Source organism: Phodopus roborovskii, unplaced genomic scaffold (genome assembly GCF_943737965.1).
Source record: "Phodopus roborovskii unplaced genomic scaffold, PHOROB, whole genome shotgun sequence".
NCBI classification, from domain to species: domain Eukaryota; kingdom Metazoa; phylum Chordata; class Mammalia; order Rodentia; family Cricetidae; genus Phodopus; species Phodopus roborovskii.
This window is the reverse complement of record NW_026126541.1, coordinates 33,115,184-33,134,851: the sequence shown is the minus strand read 5'-3', so window position 1 is coordinate 33,134,851 and position 19,668 is coordinate 33,115,184. Positions and strand designations below refer to the sequence as shown.

Sequence of the window (19,668 nt, the reverse complement as noted above, 5' to 3'; positions counted from 1 at the left end):
CCTTTTTACAAATTTCCACCAGCTGGCTGGAGAGCTCATTGGGGGCCTGACGGCAATAAAAATTAAAGTAACTGTATTTGAAAATGGTGAGAATTTTCAGCATCTGCTGTTGGGGAGGTTTTCTCTCTTCATCCAAAGCTGTGCAAACACAAGCCTTCCTGGGGCCTTGCCCATGCCTTTCCTCCATTCACCACCAACTCAGAGGGAAGTATGGAGAGAATATTTTAAAACAGTCTGTGTCAGCAAAGTGGTTACTTGACATCAACTTAAATGGCATGATCACCTCTACAAAAGGACACAGCCAAAACTCTAGCTGTAGGGGTCGAGAGTAGTACCCATGTAAGTCATAGGGTTTCCTTGTTAGGTCATGAGGCTAACTTGAACACTTCCTCCTCAAGGTAACAAGTGTAAATGTTTAAAGCTGCCTCCCTCGTGTGCTTTAAATGTCTGAGAAAGAAACAATCCACGTGCAAAGTGAAATAGCCAGACACCAGCACGGCATTTGAAGGGGAACTCTGTCCTCACACAAAATAACTAGAATGTAAATGACTACTGCATTGAGGTGGATAAAACATACACAATTACTTAACAGAGTTATAGATTAGAGAGTTCTTTAACGTGTGTGTGTGTGTGTGTGTGTGTGTGCTCACACGCACAGTAGTGTGTTCTCTGTAATCTAGGCAACAAAGCTGAATTAGGATCTAAGAAAGTACAATCCAGTCCTTGCATGTTAAGCTGCTTGTCAGTAGTGACCCAGCAGCTTCAGAGGCATGCCTTATCTCTATTAATGGCTAACCCAAACTTCATCCTCTCTGGGTTCTTAGAAGAAAAAGCCGTTTGTGCCACAAAGCAACAGTTCCCAAAAGACTTAAAATCTCCAATGGAAGGGCCTAGATGAAACTGAACAGTGATTAATGTGGGTAAGCCAGCCATGCCTCCCTCCCTTCTCTCCTTCCCCCTTTTCCTCTCCTCCCTCCCAACTCCCTCCTCCATCCATTTTTCCCTATGGGGTTAGAATTCTTCTAAATGTTGACTATTATATCATGATCCCAATGTATTATGCACTAGGGCTTCAGTGAGTGGGTTGACGATACAGGCTATTTTAATCAGGAATTCTATTTTAATACAGAACTTTTTAGCTAGATCATGAGCTAAAATGAATGTACTGAGTCCCGTCTAGTTGGGTCTAGGGAAAGACTCTTGTATTAGAGAAGAAGAAAATGACTATGATCATTAAGGAAGGGATTCCTCTGCCATTCAGACTGGCAAACTAGTACACCAACAGGGTGGAAAATATGCAGTAATGGGAACTAAAACAAGCACTGTTCATGTTTTATTTGCCCACACAACCATCTAAAAGCAGGCCTGTGGAGAATTTTTGGCTTCAAGAAAACCTTTTTTCAAAAGTGACATTTGCTTTCATGGACCACTTCAGAGATGCATTTGTGTATAGAAGGCCTAATGGCCTGGGTGAAGTCCAGCCAGGGAGGTAAATAAAAATAAGCAAGTGTCTTAACCACTTGTGCTGTGCAAATTGGGGAAAGAATGCTAAGAAAAAAATAGTCTCAAGTCAGAGTGACTCAGAGCTGGGGAGGCCAGAGATGTCATTCCTCACCCGGCGCAGAGCTCCTGCCTTTCATCTCGGCTCTCACCATGAGCTATAGAAGACAGTTTTATTCGGAAAGAGAAAGTAAGTCTCCATCTAGTTCTTGCATGGCTTGGTACTATCTTGGGTGAAATGTACTCACTAACAATTTATTTTGGCAGAGGATGACCCATGCCTGCATGGACAGCTCCTGAGAGGAAAGACTAGGACTAAATGCTGATCACGGGCACTGTCTACTCATGCCCTGGTGACCCAAAGAAAGACTCTCAGGCGTCTACTTCCCCGTGTAGAATGATATTGTTTCCATGGGTTTTTGAGTTATGAGAGCAGGTAGAAGAATCCACAATACAGTGATGACCAAGTTCTTTGAGATTCTCCAAAGAAACCAGCACAACCAAGCTACATTACTGAAAGAGAAAGGGATTGCTCCAGGGAGACAGAATGGACCTGGAAATCCTGGACAGCTGTGCAATGAGAAATGGATTTCTGCCCCTCCGCCTTTCCAGAAAGAGGCACAGCTAACATTTTAACCTAGGGAAGCACCTGCAAAACCATATGAGAAGAGAGACCAAGGAGACCAGAGCACCCAGCAATGCAGCAAGATGCACCCAATGGTGGAGTGGGTTCTTTTGTAGTCTATCTGCTGTGTTAGTAATTGTAGAAGTACAGTGGTCTATGGCTAAAATATTTGTGTTTCCTCAGTCTGAGAGAGGAAGCCCAGAGTGGTATTTGTATGGTTACCTCAATGTCATGGTCCAATCCAGGGTTTTCCTAACACCTAAAGATTAGTAATTTACATGAACACAATAAAGGATCTGAAAAAATTGACTCTCTTATTATACAATCCGCATCCACCTTTTCTTATTGGAATTCACATTAAGCCTCAGGACCCTGAAGAGAGGTGAATTATTTGGGAAATCCTTGCCTGAAATCATCCTAGATCCTGGAGAGTTCTTCTGCCTCAAGCACTTTGCTAAGTGAATTAAATGTGAGGTCACACACAGCTCACCTCCCACTGAAGCTATCAACAGGTCTTTTCATTGAAGGTCCATGGGAGCTTTAGGGGAAGACACAAAATGCCAAGAGCAGAACTGTGCTCGTGTACCTGTGGTTCCTGGTCGTGACCGCTGGGATCCCTCTCGTAGCTCTCTGCATACAGTCTGATGGTGGCCCGCACACCGCTGGAGGAACTGAGCCGGAATATGAGCCGTGATGCATCGGAGAAAATGATCCTCAGGCCCTGAGACCAAGAACATCCCAAATGGCTCAGTGAACAAGTAAATACACGGGCAGTGATAATCAATACATGTTGCAGAAATCAGAGCAGTTCTACACACCAAAGCCCACCACGGCCATGCCAATTTCTAGTTGGCTCTGGATGCTCACTCAAGCACAACATTGCGGTAAACCCCAAAGCTATTTGAGGTTACCCATTTGTTTCTTGGTTCTATTTCTGTTGCTTTGTGGCTAATGTTGGCAGATGTTGAAGAGCCAAACGATGACCACATGCTCAGATTTTGTTGGTCTAGTGCAAAAAACAGTGGAGACAACTGGGAAAGGATAGCATTTAATAAATGTTCTCAACTCCATGGGGTAACCCTTATAAATCTGAATGCAATAGGCATTAAGCAAATTATCAATTGCAATAAGAAACATTCTGTTCCTTCCCTCCCCACCCATTCCCCCTTTTTTTATATTGAGTCTTGTCATGTCACCCAAGTGGGCCTTGAACTCAAGACACTGTCCCTACCTTACAAGAGCTGGTATTACATGTGTGCACCAACATGCTAAGTAACTGTTTCTCATTCTAAGGTTCAGACTACCCCATATACTGGTAGGCTTAGAACCCCACAATGAAGTGCTCAGAGCTGCCCCCTCCTCTGGACTGTGAGTGTTGCTGAGAACAAACTCATCATCTTAGATGCCCTTTTCTTTCTTACCTAGAAATGCTTTGCACCAGGTTGGAGTCAAGACAGAGCTGTGGCCAGGTGAATTAAGTGCTACCAAATATTACATTTGTTTTTGGCTTAGAACATCCCTACTCTATGTATTTTTTTCCTCATTCATGACAGGAATAATTAAAATATGGCCATAGTTTTATGACCATAAAATCATAATTCAGACTACTGATGAAAACACATTCTGAGGCAGCTAACAAAGCAAGTCTGATCAGTAAAGCATTAGAGAGACCAGAGAAAGGAAGAGGAAGCCACAGATTATCTACCAGTCACCACTCATAAAAAGTAGATGTCAAAAAAAAAAAAAGTAGATGTCTTAGATGACCTCGATATCAGACATTTTCCCTAAGTAATTTATCATGGAAATGTCCCTGGCCTCCAGTCCTGCTGGCTACGAACCAGTATTACTAAAATCATACCATTCCTGCTGTGTGAATCTGAATGCCAGTTCCGTACCCCACTCCAGACCTGACCACATTTGATACAGGAGGGTACCTGCAGGGTTTTCTGCTTTTTAAAGGTTTGTCCCAATGCCCAAACACAAAGCTTTTGTTTTGTTTAGAGTTGTTAAACACAAACCAATGGAATCAGCTCCTGTGTTGGCAACCAAGTACTAGTTTTTACTCATTGGGTTAACATATGAAAGTGGCCCCATGGAATAAGTGTGAGGCTATGTCCTAGGTATATGAAGGTAAAGACACAATGTTTGTCCTTCATAAGCCTGGAGTCATCCATCACAATCATCGAAATCTCATTTCTTAGCTAGCTACCTTTTTTTCACCAAAGAGGTGAATGGTCAACAAATCCCAAATGGAGCACACAAAATGAACAGTGAACATGGAGAATCCAAAAATGCCTGCTGCAAATGATGGTCAAACCCATCACAAGCCCCTGGAAGTCCCACAGATGTGCTCACAGTTAAGTTTTCACCAATGCTTTCAAAACTGTTAATGATGTTGAAGCATACATTCTCATTGTCCCAATATGGGCCACACCAGTACACACTTCATCACTCCCAGGATTATGCATGGCTTGTTTATAAGTTGATTAAAGCAGTTGTAAGACTGAGGTACTTAACACACCTGTATTTGCAAGTGTCAAAGAACTTGGGAGCCACCTTTTCTGGTCCTTTCCCAGACTCAAGTCTTTGAGACAGATCCCGTCACACAATGAATCTCCTGGGTTTGTTTATGGCCAGTGGAAAGTATACAGGATTTCAAGTCATGTTGAATCATCAATTTGTAGTAAGTTCATAACTAAGCCTTTAGAAAAGAAATCACACCTCCACTGTTTATACTGAATGCTATACACGTAGAAGATCACTAGTAATTAGCAGAAAAGAAGATAGTTTGAAGAAATGATATCTGAGTGAATGGTGTGTATCTGCCTACTGAGAATAACTTACCATCATCTCTCCTTCTAGAACACCAACTGTAAGAGCTTAATTGAGAATTAGGGCTGTTTGCCCTTACAGGCAATCAACATCACAGTTCTCTGCATGGAATGCATGACTTTTCAGACCAACCCTACCTCTACATTGCAATGTTGTATCTATGTGTAAGGTTAATATCTGTAGTTGACTTCACTTAGAATTACCTAAGAGACACATTTCTGAGGGTGCATCTGTAAGATTGTTTCCAGAAATGATCCTCTGAGGAGGAAAGACCCACTCTGCATGTGGGGAACACCATCTTTTGGCTTTAACCCCAATGAGTTAAAATGAGAAAAGACATCGAAGCATCAGCATTACCCAGAATGTAGCCTTATATTCCTGCTGCCAGGCTTTCTCCTCCAGGATGAATTGTATCTATAGCAATTGTGATACAAAATTAACCATCCCCCTCTTCAGTCACTTCTTCTCAGGTATTTGGTCTTGGGGACAAGCAACAGAACTAATATACCATGTCTGGTGAGTACCACTTCTACATGTGAAGAGTTAGATTGATTTCTTTGAGATCTGCATGTTTCTTCAATGAGCGTAATGACTTTGCAGTCCATACATGAACCATGTTTTTTTTTTCTAGCATGAATCCACCATTACTATGAACTAAACAGTAAAGCCAAAGTCACTATTAAACAAGAGTTGTCAAGCTTCTTATCATTCCTTAATTTCACTACAACAACAATGACAATATGCTTTTCCTTCGTTTGTTGTTGTTCAGGTTATTTCAAAGGTTGGTGAAACTTGTCACACCCTCTGTTTGTTTTGTTTTAAATCAAGTTTTATTGGGACACAACTATGTCCATTCAGTTAGGGGCAGCCTATAGCTATTTTCCTAGTATAGTTTTAGAGACTAATAATTGTGGCAGAGATCTTCTAGTGCATAAGGCCTAAAATATGTATTATACAGTTCTCTACAAAAGCGTTTGCTGGCCTTGGGTATAAACAGTTACATCATGCACAGCCTGGAATATTTACCCTTCAGCCTTATAGTAGAGCATAGAAAATGCGGCCACCTGCCACATCAAAATTTCAGTAGGGAGAAATGATGGTGATGAAGATTGTCATCAGGGGATTCAACCCATTCATTTCCCAGGTGTTCAAATTCTAGCTATAGATGCATCTGGACTATATCTGACCCAAAACTGTTGACTTCTGACCACCATTTAATGAATGGAATTTTAATTTGCCATTCTCACTCTTAGTGCAAGCTGTTATACCACACCGTCTTATAATAGAATCTTGAAATTAGCAGGCAAATGGATGGAACTTGAAGAAAACCACCCTGAATGAGGTAACCCGGTCACAAAAAGAGGAACATGGTATGTACTCAACTCATATATGGATTTTAGACAAAGAGAAAGGATCACCAGCCTATAGTTCACACTGCCAGGGAAACTAGGATACAAGGAGGAATCTAAGAGATTCATACAAGGTCCCTCACAGGAGGGGAAAGGAATAAGATCCTCAGAGCAAGAGAGGGTGGAGGGCAGTGAGTGGAGAGGGAGCTAGGAGAAAGAGAAGGGGAGGAGAAGAAAGCACGTGGGACTAGGAAGATTGAGTCAGGGGAGGAATAGATGAGAGAAAAAAGAGAGAGCAATACCATAAAAGAGGGAGCCATTATAGGTTTGAAGAGAAAACTGACTCTAGAGAAATGTCCAGAGACCTACAAGACTGACCCCAACTAACAATCTGAGCAACAGTGGAAAGGCTACCATAAATGCCTTTCCCTGAAAATGAGATTGATGACTAACTTATCTACCATCATAGAGCCCTCATCTAGTAGCTGATGGAAGCAGAAGCAAACACCCACTAGTAAACACTGAGCTGAACTGGAATCCAGATGCAGAGAGGGGAGGACAAGACCAGGCTGCAGAAACACATAGAGACAGCTTACCTGAACAAGGAGAAGCTAATGGGCCCCCCAGACTGATAGCTGGGAATCCAACATTGGACTGATTCAGATCCCCTAATTGTGGGTCTCAGTTAGAAAGCCTGAGCAGTCTAAGGGACCTCTGACAGTGGAACCAGGAAGCATCCCTGGTGCACGAAAGGACTTTGGGGACACATCCCCCCATGGAGGGATACTCCCTTAACCTAGAGACAGGAGAGAAGTCCTAGTCCCTACTCCAAATGACTTGACAGATTTTGTTGACCCCTCCTGGAAGGCACCACCCTCCCTGTGGAGTGGGGGAGGGGAGAATGGGATGGGAGGGTGAGGGGGCATGGGAGGGAGGGAAAAAGGGAGGGAGAGAGGAAGGAAGAGGGAACTGGGATCAACACATAAAATAAGAAAAATAAATAAATAAATAAATAAATAAATAAATAAATAATGTCCACTTTCCCAGTCCTGTAGGAATATTGTCAAAGACGGTATGAAACTAGATATGAGACATTCTCTCACAAGCCAAATGTTTTGAAAGCCTTTCCTTCCCTGAGGAACTGGTCGTCTTTTGCTTTCTGACAATAAACACTTTGTAACTAACCATATTTCCCTTCTCAATATGGCTGCCAGGACACTTAACACTAAACTTGAAGTTGAGTCCAAGTGGATCTCCATAACTCGTGAAGCTATGAGTTTTTCTTCTTCTGTTCTTGGCATTCTAACTTATACATTCCCCAGTCTTTATTTCTGTTTCTTGTTTATAGTCTAACAGCTTTATTATGTGTTTCTGATGCCATAAATCCTCTTGGTCAGACAAGGGCCCAGAGCAAAGGGATAAAACAAGGTCCTATGGCAACTTGACACTAAAGTGTTTGCCCTACTGTGTTTTGCCTTCAGATCGTTCATTAACTCTGACAGGAAGACAGGCACACACCCTGTTCACCTGCACTTTAGCTAGAGTCAGGACAATGCTAGCCACAGAGCAGGCCCTCCATAAACACTTGTTAGTTAATGTCACTACATGGTCAAGAGTGAGCAATGCTAGGGACATTACCAGGCAGTCCTGGAAGGGTCTTTGACCTTTAGCTTTAGGAAAATGTGCATTCTTTATGATGAACTGAGGCTGATGGCTCCACCTGAGAAGGTAGCTGTTAATACAGATAGAAACCACCAGCACATTACAAATAAGTCAGCATCCTACACTTATTGACCCATCCTTTATTGCTACAACATGCTAAAAACAAAGCAAGTTTGTCTAAAGTGATGGAAGTTGAACCATCATGGCTTCCTGGCTGTGCAATTGTGGACAGACTGCAAACTTCGCTGCATGCTGGAGTTATCTGGGTGGGGAACTGGGCCTTGGCCCAGACACAGTGATTGAATTTGTATAGGGAGTCCCTTGGGCACTGACTGGGATTTAGTGACTCTCTGGGTGAATTGGATGTTGCAATCAAGACCACTGCAATAATGTCTTTTCTGTGATTTCCCTTGCCTCATGCTGCAGATGCCTGGGTTATGTTACATGTCGGTTTTTAGATTTTAGCATAATATTCTAAGGAATTCCTAGAATAGCCATGAAGAAGTGGATGACTCCTCTGTAGCTGCAGTAGCTAAAATGTCACAATGACACACAGCTATGATACACACACACACACACACACACACACACACACACAAACACAGGCACACACGCACGCACGCACACATGCATGCACACGCCCACACAGAAGAGGGTGCTTGTCTCCCTTAGCAGATAGGATAAATTATGGAGCTGGGTGGTATAAAGTCCCTGCCTTACATTTGCCTGTCGTGCACACCTCATTGCTGAGAGCAAAGTTGGATCCACCCTAGATCTGTTGCAATATCACCTACTGCACACAGCTCTCTCTACACAAATACCCCATCAGCATCCAGACACCACTGCTACATTCTGTTTCTGTTTCTTTTTCTTTCTTTCTTTCTTTTTTTTTTTTTTTTAATTTCTCAGATTTGCCCCTCTTTGATTTACTGTGCACATGCAGTTTGGAGAAGGTTCAGGAATTGCAACTAGCTAGAATTTTGGCTTGGCCACTTGCTAGCTAGTGGTCTTGAGTACGTAATTTAAGCTCTCTAAGCCTTAGTTTCCTAACTTGGATGAAAAATAGCCCGGCCTTGGGTACCGAGTGGATCCGAGCATCATATCAGAAACTGTGTTTGAAAAGTGCTTGGTAAAGTATCAGTCATCATAACAGAGAGTTGAATGATTCTGAATAGGATTACCAAATAAAACCTTCATGCTATAATAGTGCATGCTTGTTTATTTGTATTATATTTATGATTATTGTGCTGCCGTTGGGGGGGGGGCTATGTGCATGAGCCATAGTGCCTAAGTGGAGGCCAGAGGACAACTTTTGGAAGTTGGTTCTATCATGTGGGTCCTGGGGATTGAACTTAGATCATCAGAAATGTTGGCAAGTGCCTTTTCCTGCTGAGCTTAAAAATTAGGCAGAATTAAGATTAGTTTTCAGAATGTTGAAAATCACTGTTGGTTTTTTTCAGTGTCCTTCCAATTATATTCCCCATGTCTGCCGCTGAAATGGCTTCTTCAGCAATAAAATGCTCATTTGTTAATAGTCATTGGACACTTAAAGACCTGAGGACCTTCAGGTGTGTTCCTGGCCATTTCTTCTGCTTATAGAGAAGAAAGGAAATTGTCAAAAACTGGCTCAGTGTAGTAACACAGTGAGTAAGAGCCTCTAGGTCTTCTGACTAGGGGGGGGGTGCTTTTGACATGGGAGGACGCTACCCCACATGAAAGAACTCACGCTCATGCATCACTTCTCATGCAAACATCTGACCAATTTCTCCTGCTTGGTGTGCCTCAAAGCTGGCTCAGAGCCTTATGCAGAGTAAGCGTCTGACAAATGTTTGATAAACGAATGTTGGAGGGGTTGTTGTTTGGGTGTTTTTTCTTTTTTTAAAACCCACATGTAAATCAAGGCAGAGAGATCTGCTAGTTGCTAAATCCATGCATAGCCTCCAGATGTTAGCTTGGAGACTATAGGACATGTTGCAGCCAGGCAGGAGGAGGAACTGTGTGTTACCAACAACTATTGGCAGCCTCTGACTTACTCAAATGCTGATGTAGGATGAATTCCAGGGGAAAACAGCATATGGCCCTGAAATCTGGTACAACGTCACATGTGCAGTCAGTTGGCCACATGAGGCATGTGAGCTGGAGGCAGGACAACCTTGGAAGATAGTCTAGGCCTAATGTGGATGTTATCTCCCACAGGAAATCCCAGCCATTTATCTGGAAAGCGTCAAGGTGAAAACATCGCCATGTAATATCTGAACCATATTTTGTAGAAGAAAGCATGCAGTCCATAGAGCAGGGGATTTAGATGGAACACACACAACAAACACGGAGTTGCCTAGTTTCCTTTATTTAAGTCATAGACTTAATTGGAAACATGAATTCAAAAATAATTGAGTAAGGCAGCAGCTAGTCCGTACAGGGCCTTTGTATGAATTACAAAACGAGACACCCCCCCCCAGGTGGGAAAGGGACACAAAAACATCTCTCCTTCTTGCCTAGCTGTGGACTTTGGCTTCACCTTTCCCATTAGGCTAGGGTTCTTTGTCCAGTGCTTTGACTGCACACTTATGCCCAGAGACACATTCTCATTTAGGCTTTATTTTAGTACTTTTCTACTGCTGTGACAAAACACCATGACCAAGGCAACTTATAAAAGAGAGCATATAGATCAGGGACTTAGGGTTCCAGAGGGTTAAAGTATGTGACCATCATGGCAGGGATCATAGCAGCAGGCAAGAAGGCATGGAACTGGAACAGGACCTAAGTGCTTATACCTGATCCAGAAGCATGAGGCAGAGAGAGAGAGAGAGAGAGAGAGAGAGAGAGAGAGAGAGAGAGAGAGAGAGAAGAGAGCTGCTTAGTAACAGGGAACAGGGGATAATGTGGACTTATGAAACCTCCAAGTCCATCTCCAGTGACCTACCCCCTTCATAGCCACACCTCCTAGTCCTTCCCAAACAGTTCCACTACTACAGACAAACCATTCAAATGTATGAGCCTATGGGGACCATTCTCATTCAGGATTTTTATTTTTTTATTTTTAAATAACCAACAAGTCCTTGTGGGGCCAACAATTAGAAAGAATGAAAGAAAGAACATGCAACTAGGAAGATTGAGTCAGGGTAGGAATAGAAGACAAGAGAGAGAGAGACAGAGACAGAGACAGAGAGAGAGAGAGAGAGAGAGAGAGAGAGAGAGAACAAACATAAAAGAGGAATCCATTATTGGTTTGAAGAGAAAACTGAACCTAAAGAAAGGTCTAGAGACCTACAACACTGCCGCCAACTAACAATTTGAGCAACCGTGGAAAGGCTACCAAAAATGTCCTTCCCGGATAGTGAGATCAACAACTAACTTATCCACCATCATGGAGCTCCCATCTAGACGTGTTGGAAACAGAAGCAAACACCCATAACTAAACACTGAGTCAAACTAGAATCCAGATGCGGAGGGAGAGGACAAGACCAGGTTGCAGAAACACATAGAGACAGCTGACCCGAACAAGGAGGAGCTAACAGGCCCCCAGACTGATAGCTGGGAATCCAGCATGGGACTGACTCAGGCCCCCCTGAATAATGGGTCTCAGCTAGAAGGACTGAGCAGTCTAAGGGACCTCAGACAGTGGAACCAGGATGTATTCCTGGTGCACAAAAGGACCTTGTGGACACATTCCCCATGGAGGGATACTCCTTAACCTAGAGACAGGAGAGAAGTCCTAGTCCCTACTTCAAATAACTTGACAGATTTACATGACCCCACCTGGATGGCATTGCCCTACATGTAAAATTGGGGTGGAGGGATGGGAGGGGAGGGTGGTCAGGGTGCATGCAAGGGGGCAGAGAGGGTAAGAGGGAGGGAGGGAGAGGGAACTGGGATGGACATGTAAAATAAAAAATAAATAAAACAAAAGCATTATCTGGGTAAAATCAAAGCCAAAGGGACCACCCTTAGATATTCTTTCAAAGCACCAAGCTAGCAAATGCTACCTTAAGCGATGAGAAGCTTGCTTGGGTTTTCCTCATCAAAATCCTAACCATCAATGCAAGCCAGTAGAAACAGATCACACACATGCGTCCATTTCTTGACTAGAATTATTGCTCATCCCTGTTCCCTCCACACCACACTGGCCATGGGTCTGGGAGACTCTGGATTCAGAAATGCTTTCCACTCCAGTCACAGCAACACTTCCTTCCTTAGTTCCTGTGGAGCTATGTGGCCTTGCCTTCTGCACTGTTTCTTGCTGAGCATAAAGAGACATTAGCATTTCAGTAGGAAGTTCCTGTGGTGAAGAACACTTAAATGTTCCTCACAGTTTAAAAGACAGCTCTAAACCTCCCAGTCTTTTCCAGGAGAGGTTCATTTATTTTAACTGAATTCTCTAGAAGTAGAAATGGAGGGGGCTCCCAACTAATAAGAAACCATGTTCCCATCGCTCTATGCTCATAGCAGTAACAAGTAGGTAATTATAAAGAACTGACTATGTGTTTCATCCTTGAAGGGCAAATAGGAAAATTTCAGGGAAACTGTATAATAGAAAATATTTTTTCAATAGTTTCTAAGATGTCCCACTAAGAAGCCTATTTAGTCATAGAATATGATGCAGTAATCTCACCTGGGCCAGCTCCTGCTTGATCTCCTGGGCATGGCTTAACCATTATCTCCCTCTGAAGAGCTTTCTTGAATCCTGGTCAACATTATTTCCTCCAATATGCATGCCCAACTAAGCTCTTTCTCAATATCACTGTTCAATAAATTCTAGAATAATTACAAGTTCAACATTAAGTTACCTTGAGGGCTGGGTGGCATACAGCAACTGTGTGGTAAATACACTTCCAATGGGTAAGAGCATGAAATCATGACTTTAACTACCTTCTCCATATTTTCCTAAGTTAGGACAGGAATTCATATTTATCACAGGGATTGTTTTTCAACACCACACTATACCTAGTATGGTAACTACACACTTCTGTTACTCCACACAGAAGGGTCTAAGTGCCAACTTTCAGACTTAAATAAGTTTTATTGGTGGCTCACCATTCCAACTGAATCACTTCCAACATTCTGCTTCTAGATGCACAAACCATACTCCACTAAATGGCACGTGATAGAATGATGGTTGGATGCCACTGTTAGAGTCTCTCAGGTGATTCACCATCAATAATAATGTGACTGAAATTGGCAGGTGATGCTGATAATGGATCAGTTATCCCTAGAAAGAGAAGCCCTTGGCTTTGGGGCTCCAGTATCCTCAGCTAACATCATTCAGTGGCCTTTGCATAATGTAATAGACGCTGGTAGCTCAGTAAACATCTCTGGATGGGGGGTAGAGAGGATGGTGGTACCTAAGGACAAAGTCCAGCACCATGTCCCATAACTGTAGTGTGATCTCCAGACTCCCAGTGTATGTTCTTTATTGTTCCTAAATACTGACATTAAAAAGGACAGACCTGGTTCCTAAGTGTTAAAATAACAAGGCTGGAAACAAATGTTCCTCTGAATGAATTTCTTCCTCTTCAGGCTGAGGAGAACATCTAACTGTTTCCATGCAGCCTACATAACATGAAGTATTAATGTGCCTAGAATTAGCCTGGAGTTACACGTAAGCAAACTGGATTTGATTAGCTAGCTGGTACACAGTTATTTACACCAAGCTTTAAATATCAGCTGAACTGTTATTCACTACCAATAGGATTTTCTGATTTTTTGAGCCTGCTAAATGGAAATACAGAAGATTTGGATGGATAGGGAGAAAAAAAAAGTCCCTGCTGCTTAAGTTGTGTTCCTGAATTATCAAGTTTTTTCATTTAAGAACAAATTTTCTTGATATAGGTTATAGTTCTGACTTGGGGCCACCATGGTGGCAATGTGCCAGCTCTTGGTGTGTTATCATTTTTCCTAACTGCCCTTCATTTATAGGACTAAGACTAAAATTTTCATACTGTTAGCACTGGAGAGTCTCATAGTTGTAGGCACCAAGGGTATAGGACTGAGGCTACAGGTAGATGGGATGAGGCAATGGTAGGAGACTCTCTTGATACTAAAAAGTTCCCTGGGATGTTGGTGGTAAATGGGAGAGAGACCCAGTACCAATGGTGCCCCAGATATCTGCACAACAAATTCACCCTTGAAGCAAGATTCATACCCCCAGGGCTTGCCAAACTTTCCCTCATCTTGTTACAGGGCATACACTGGAAACATCTTAAACTACTCAGTAATTTGATCAAACTGCTCCCCTACTCACATTGTAACTATTTGCTTATTTTTTTCCCACTCATATTTGAAGAAAGCAGCATTAGTCACACTCTTGTGACTCGATTTTACCTGAGAATAAACAGTGACAGATCCCCCAAAAACAATACAGAAGATCAGTAGTGGCACCATACCTTATTAAATTGTGATGTCTAAATCCAATAGACTCTTGGTTCTGAATAAACACCGGGCATCTTAAAATCAGTCATAGCAAATCCCATGATGTCTGGAAAGCCACTCAGGGTAGAGGATGCCCTTGGAATTCAAGATGGGGTGGAGTGCTTCAGGGCTTCCTTCTTGCCTCTGGCATGACCCTTGCAGGGTTTCAGGCAGGACAAACATCCCTAGATATTTCCACAGCCTTTGGGCTGTCCAGGGACTTATCACCACAACAGGATTTTAGCTTCAATTTGGTTGGGAAAGCATTTCAATTTTATCTCTAGAGATGCATGTGGAATGGCTTTTCCCTGTTATCTGTTTCCTGACTCTGACCTTAAATTAAGGACAAAAAGGGAGGACCAAGCTGCCTCATAAGAACCATTCCCTTTCTGAGTCAGACCTATGTGTTGGTGGGGGAGGGGCGATGGAGGGGAGGGAGTATGTGAGTTGAATCACTGAGAGATGACTCAGACACCAGAGGCCTGCTCCTATCTTCACAGAACACCCTGACAAGTCTACCTTTCCTTTGCTTTTCTTATTTTATGTGGCTCATCAAATGCCCAGATCTCTCCATCACAGGGTGTTCTTTCTGTTTCCTTTGTTACAGTGTTGGGGGGGAGGGGGAGGTCAAGGCAGTACAATGTTCAACCACCATTATATCCCCGGTGTTCTCAGGGTTCCTTAATAAGCTTAATTAATTATTTACCAATGTTCCTTTTATGGCAAGAATTCACAGGTAGTATTTAATTTTCCCAGTAACTATGTGATGTAGTCATTTGTTATTTTTATTTTCTCAGATAGGGTACCATAGGGAGAGCAAATAAGAAATTCATCAAGAAGGTGGAAGATCACCTAATCGAATTTAAGGTCCCCTCAATACAAGGGAGTTCATGCCTGGCTGTGTAAACCTAGCCAACTAACTGTGACACGTGAGGTCATGGACTTTAGAGGAGAACCTACTACTGCCACTTTCCTAAACCAGTATAATTCCCAACTGCATTCTAAATACTTAGCCTTATACCCACAAGTAAGCATAGCTTTCACCCCACATTAAAGGTACTTCTTTTTGCAGTAGACAGTAGCCAATACAGAAATCCACAACTTGTTGAAACAAAGAGAACAACTGACTGTGGGATACCCATCACAATTGATGCCTCTATAGCACAACCCCTACACCTACGGCTCAGGAAATGCCATGAAAAGGTGCGGAAAGACTATGAGATCAACATGTAAGGACCAACATGTGTCTTCTGTATGTCACAAAGAATTGTACCCATGAAATCTTCACAATGTGGTCACCTCAACAAGACCTGTACAATGACAACTCCAGCCAACTTCCCAAAGTAGATGGGGAAATCCTACAGGGTCCCATCTTTGGATGAACAGTTATAGTTCACTAATGGCTATTAAGAGGATAATCAATCTTCTCCCAGGACCAGACCCTGTTAGGTTATCCAATCCCAAGTGGTTAGCCCTAAATGATGTACATATGAGCAAAACTAAGTGGACTCATCGTGTTTATTATATCACACACACACACACACACACACACACACACACACACACACACACTATGTGTAACAATAATATTTAAAGAAAAGGAAGTCATGAATTTGGAATTTGGGGAATGGGGAGGCCTGAGACATGGGAGGAGTTGCAGAGGGGAAAGAGTGAGAAATGATATAAGTACAATAGTCAAGTATGAAATTCTAAAAAAAGAAATGGTTAAAGAAAAAGGGGGGCAGAAAGCTAGGCAGTTGACTCGGCAAGTTCAAGGCCAGCCTAGAATATATTGTGAATCCCAAGACAGCCTGAGCTACAATGTGAGAACTGGTCTCAAAAAATATTTTTTATTGATTGATTTTGGTGAGAATGTAGAGAAAGAAGACACCTCATCCATTACTGGTAAGAGTGTAAACTAGAACATCCACTATGAAAATAGCATGGAAATTTCCCCAAAAAACTAAAATCAGAACTACCTTGTAGTCAGTTCTGCAATTCTAGGTATATACCAAAAGGATTCTAAATCATCATACTCCAGAGATACTTTTACATCCAAATATATTGCTGTACTACATATATCAGGCTAGATATGAAACTACCCTAGATGTCCATTCACAGATAAATGGATAAATAAAATTTTGTATGTATACAAAATGAAATTTCATTCAACTGCAAATAAAAATGAAATTATTACATCTGCAGGAGAATGAATAGAACTGGAGATCATTATGTTAAGTGAAATAAGCCAGATTTAGACAAGGTACCCATGGTTCCTTTTATATGTGAAGTCTAGATTAAAATTTATGTGTGTAAGAGAATTTGAAAGAGATCTATGAGGGGAGGAAGAAATCTAAAGGGGGAGGGAACAAGAGAGAATAATGGAATACATGTGTTATAAAACAGAAGAAAGGACTGTTTGGGCTATGACACCTCTGCTACACCCTGGAACTGTGAATCAAATGAATCCTTGCTCCCCTAAGTCATTGTTATCAGTGCTTTTTGTCACAGCAACTAGAAGGGAAATAAAGTCAGAAATTAGAATTTAAAATTTTGACTTTTTTAAAGATGGAAGAATTATGCCAGTCCTTATACTTCCTGACCACGACTTCCTGACCACATACTTCAAAGTTGCCGGTGGAATTCCCAGCAGTCTCATGAGGCACTGGTTACTTCAGAGCACCTTTAATCCCAGCACTCAGGAGGCAGAAGCAGGTAGATCTCTGGGAGTTCAAGGTCAGCCTGGTCTACAGAATGAGTTCCAGGGCTATTACAGAAAAACTCTGTCTTTACAATAAACAAAATAAACAAACAAGCAAATAACAACAACTAGCAGATAATTTTTATATGAAACAACGAGCAAAACTTTTGTTTAACAGGTTTTGTTGAAATCCATGTACATTATCTAATTCCTTCCTCTAATAAGTTGAACTTAGACCAAATGAGAGGTAACTACAAACACCTACTACCCTGGGATCACTCAACTGGGCCTCAAACTTCACTGCAAAATATCTAAGGCTAGGATAGAACACAGACTGCACAATGCTTTCTAGTGCTAGTACATGCCATATATTATTTTCAAACCACATACTTGTTCATGTATATGCGTGTGTGTGTGTGTGTGTGTGTGTGTGGGTGTGTGTGTGTGTGTGTAGGTGCACACACCTCTGGACATAATAGGGAAGAAAAGACAGAAGGAAGGGGAAATAATGTATCCTTTGCTCACTCTGATAGTCACATTAAGAATTGAGGATAGAGAGAAAGAACTAACATTTCTTGAGTGTAGATTAGCCAGCAGCCCCTGCACCAGAGATTTGGAGAATTATCCCCTCAAATATCCTCTCTTACCACAAATGCTGAGTACCATCACCACTGCCTCTCAAGCTGAGCTTGAACCCAAAAGCAAAGATTTGCATTGTGTCAAAGACAGCCATTATATCTGTGTCTGCCTGATTTCAAACAATAGAGGATTAGGATGCCAGAGAGGACAACATAGTACTGAGGAGGAAGAAGATGTGAAGAGGATGGTGAGCTGCCTTCTATACACATGCACAGTGGCCGGGTTGTCTTTGTGCTTTGGATACTGCTGTTATTCCCTATGGTGATAAAATTTCTTTCTTTCTTTCTTTCTTTTTTTTTTTTTTTTTTTTTTTTTTTTTTTTTTTTTTTTTTTTGGCATGGCCTTAGCTTGCTTGATCTCAGGATCATGACCCTCAGCTTCCTGAGTGTTGGGGGGATTGAGTGTGTGTGTATGTGTGTGTGTGTGTGTGTGTGTGTGTGTGTGTGTACATGAGAGACAGAGAGAAAGACTATGCTTGGCTCTGCTTCTATCTTAATTTTAAAAGAATCCGCAGTATAGTATGTTGTTTTAAAACAACAGCGTTTGAAAATCGAAAAGATGTAGTCACAAATTTTAGCAAAGGTATGGGAAGCTGGACCCTCACATACTGCTGGCACAATATAAGGTGGTAGAAGTGAGTTTGTGGACTGGATGGCAGCTCCTTTAAGGTTTAGCTGAACAACTTCAATCCAGTTGTATATCAAGGGTGCTGCAACCTCTGTCTGTACAACTGCATGTGAACACTCACACCAGATTCATTATAATAGTCAAAAATGGAAACTGCACTAATAAGTGGAAACCTATCGATGGACACATGGGAAACAAAATGTAGCATCCATACAATAGAGTGCAATTCAGTTTTAAAAAGGAATGAGGTGTTTGTATTCTGTGTATGGAAGGCCAGGGAAATAGTACACAAAGTGAGAATAGACAGTCAAGTCACAAAGCCGACATGCGATTCCATTCAGAGGCAATGCCCAAAAGAGACAAATCCGAAGATACAGAAGCACGCCATTGATTGCCAGGACCTGGAGGCTGGAGGGGTGTTGGAAGGGAGAGGGCAGCTAGAATGAGCAAGGTCACATTGCAGAGTGATGAAATGTTTTAAACTTTAATGAGGTGGTGACTGCATCACTTTGTCAATGTAAAAAATCACTGAAATCTGCACTTTAAATGAGTGAATTGTATAATGTGTAGATTATATGACTATAAAGTCACTACATGTATTTGTTTAGAAAGCTGCACAATGAATAAATGCACAAAACACAAAAGCATGTGTTTTGTAGACTCTCAGTAATTATTAACTTAGTGAGTGTGCCCAAGCTCTTCATGAGTATTTTAGAAGTCATACCAGCTCATTTAAACTCAAGTGTGTCTTTTAAGTGTCTGTCACTCAGAAAGTGTGCTGATTTTGCATGATATTGCCTGAAGTGTGCCTTAGACTCAACTATCCTTGAGCTGAACATTGGTGTCTGCTGATAACCCCAAAGACTGCACAGCCCTACTGTGCTGAGTCCCTCTACACAGAACCCAACAAAACAAACTGTGTCAAAAGAGCCACTTTTGATTTGTGGCAGAGCATGAGCTCATTACCTGGTCCCTCATCACCCTCACTAAACCAAACCAAGCCTGCAGAAGAGCTGCAGTGGGGATCAGAGCCACCATTCCATGAAGCTGACACTCACAGGGCCCTGATAGGAGAGAAAAAGACAGTCTGTAGTGACAGTTAGGATTTATTCAAGCTTGACTGAGAATTCAGAAAAGCAAAGTCATCCTCAAACTATAGAGATCAGGCACTGATGATACACACCTTTAATCTCAGCAGCCAGAAGCCAGGAGGTGGTAGTACACACTTTTAATCCTAGGACTCAGGATTAAGAGGTACACACATCTCTGTGAGCCCAAGGCCACCCAGACTTACACAAGATTGAATCAGTCTAAAATAGAATTAT

General features: G+C 42.0%; 1 protein-coding gene across 1 annotated transcript in view; it reads right to left on the bottom strand.

Moving 5' to 3' along the window:
• The window catches only part of Pgm5 (phosphoglucomutase 5), a 148,993-nt gene that overhangs the window by 19,736 nt on the left and 109,589 nt on the right, over positions 1–19,668 (bottom strand). The window contains exon 10 of the mRNA XM_051199775.1: positions 2,712–2,846. Coding sequence (XP_051055732.1) covers positions 2,712–2,846 — 135 coding nt within the window. The remainder of the gene's footprint in view (positions 1–2,711; positions 2,847–19,668) is intronic.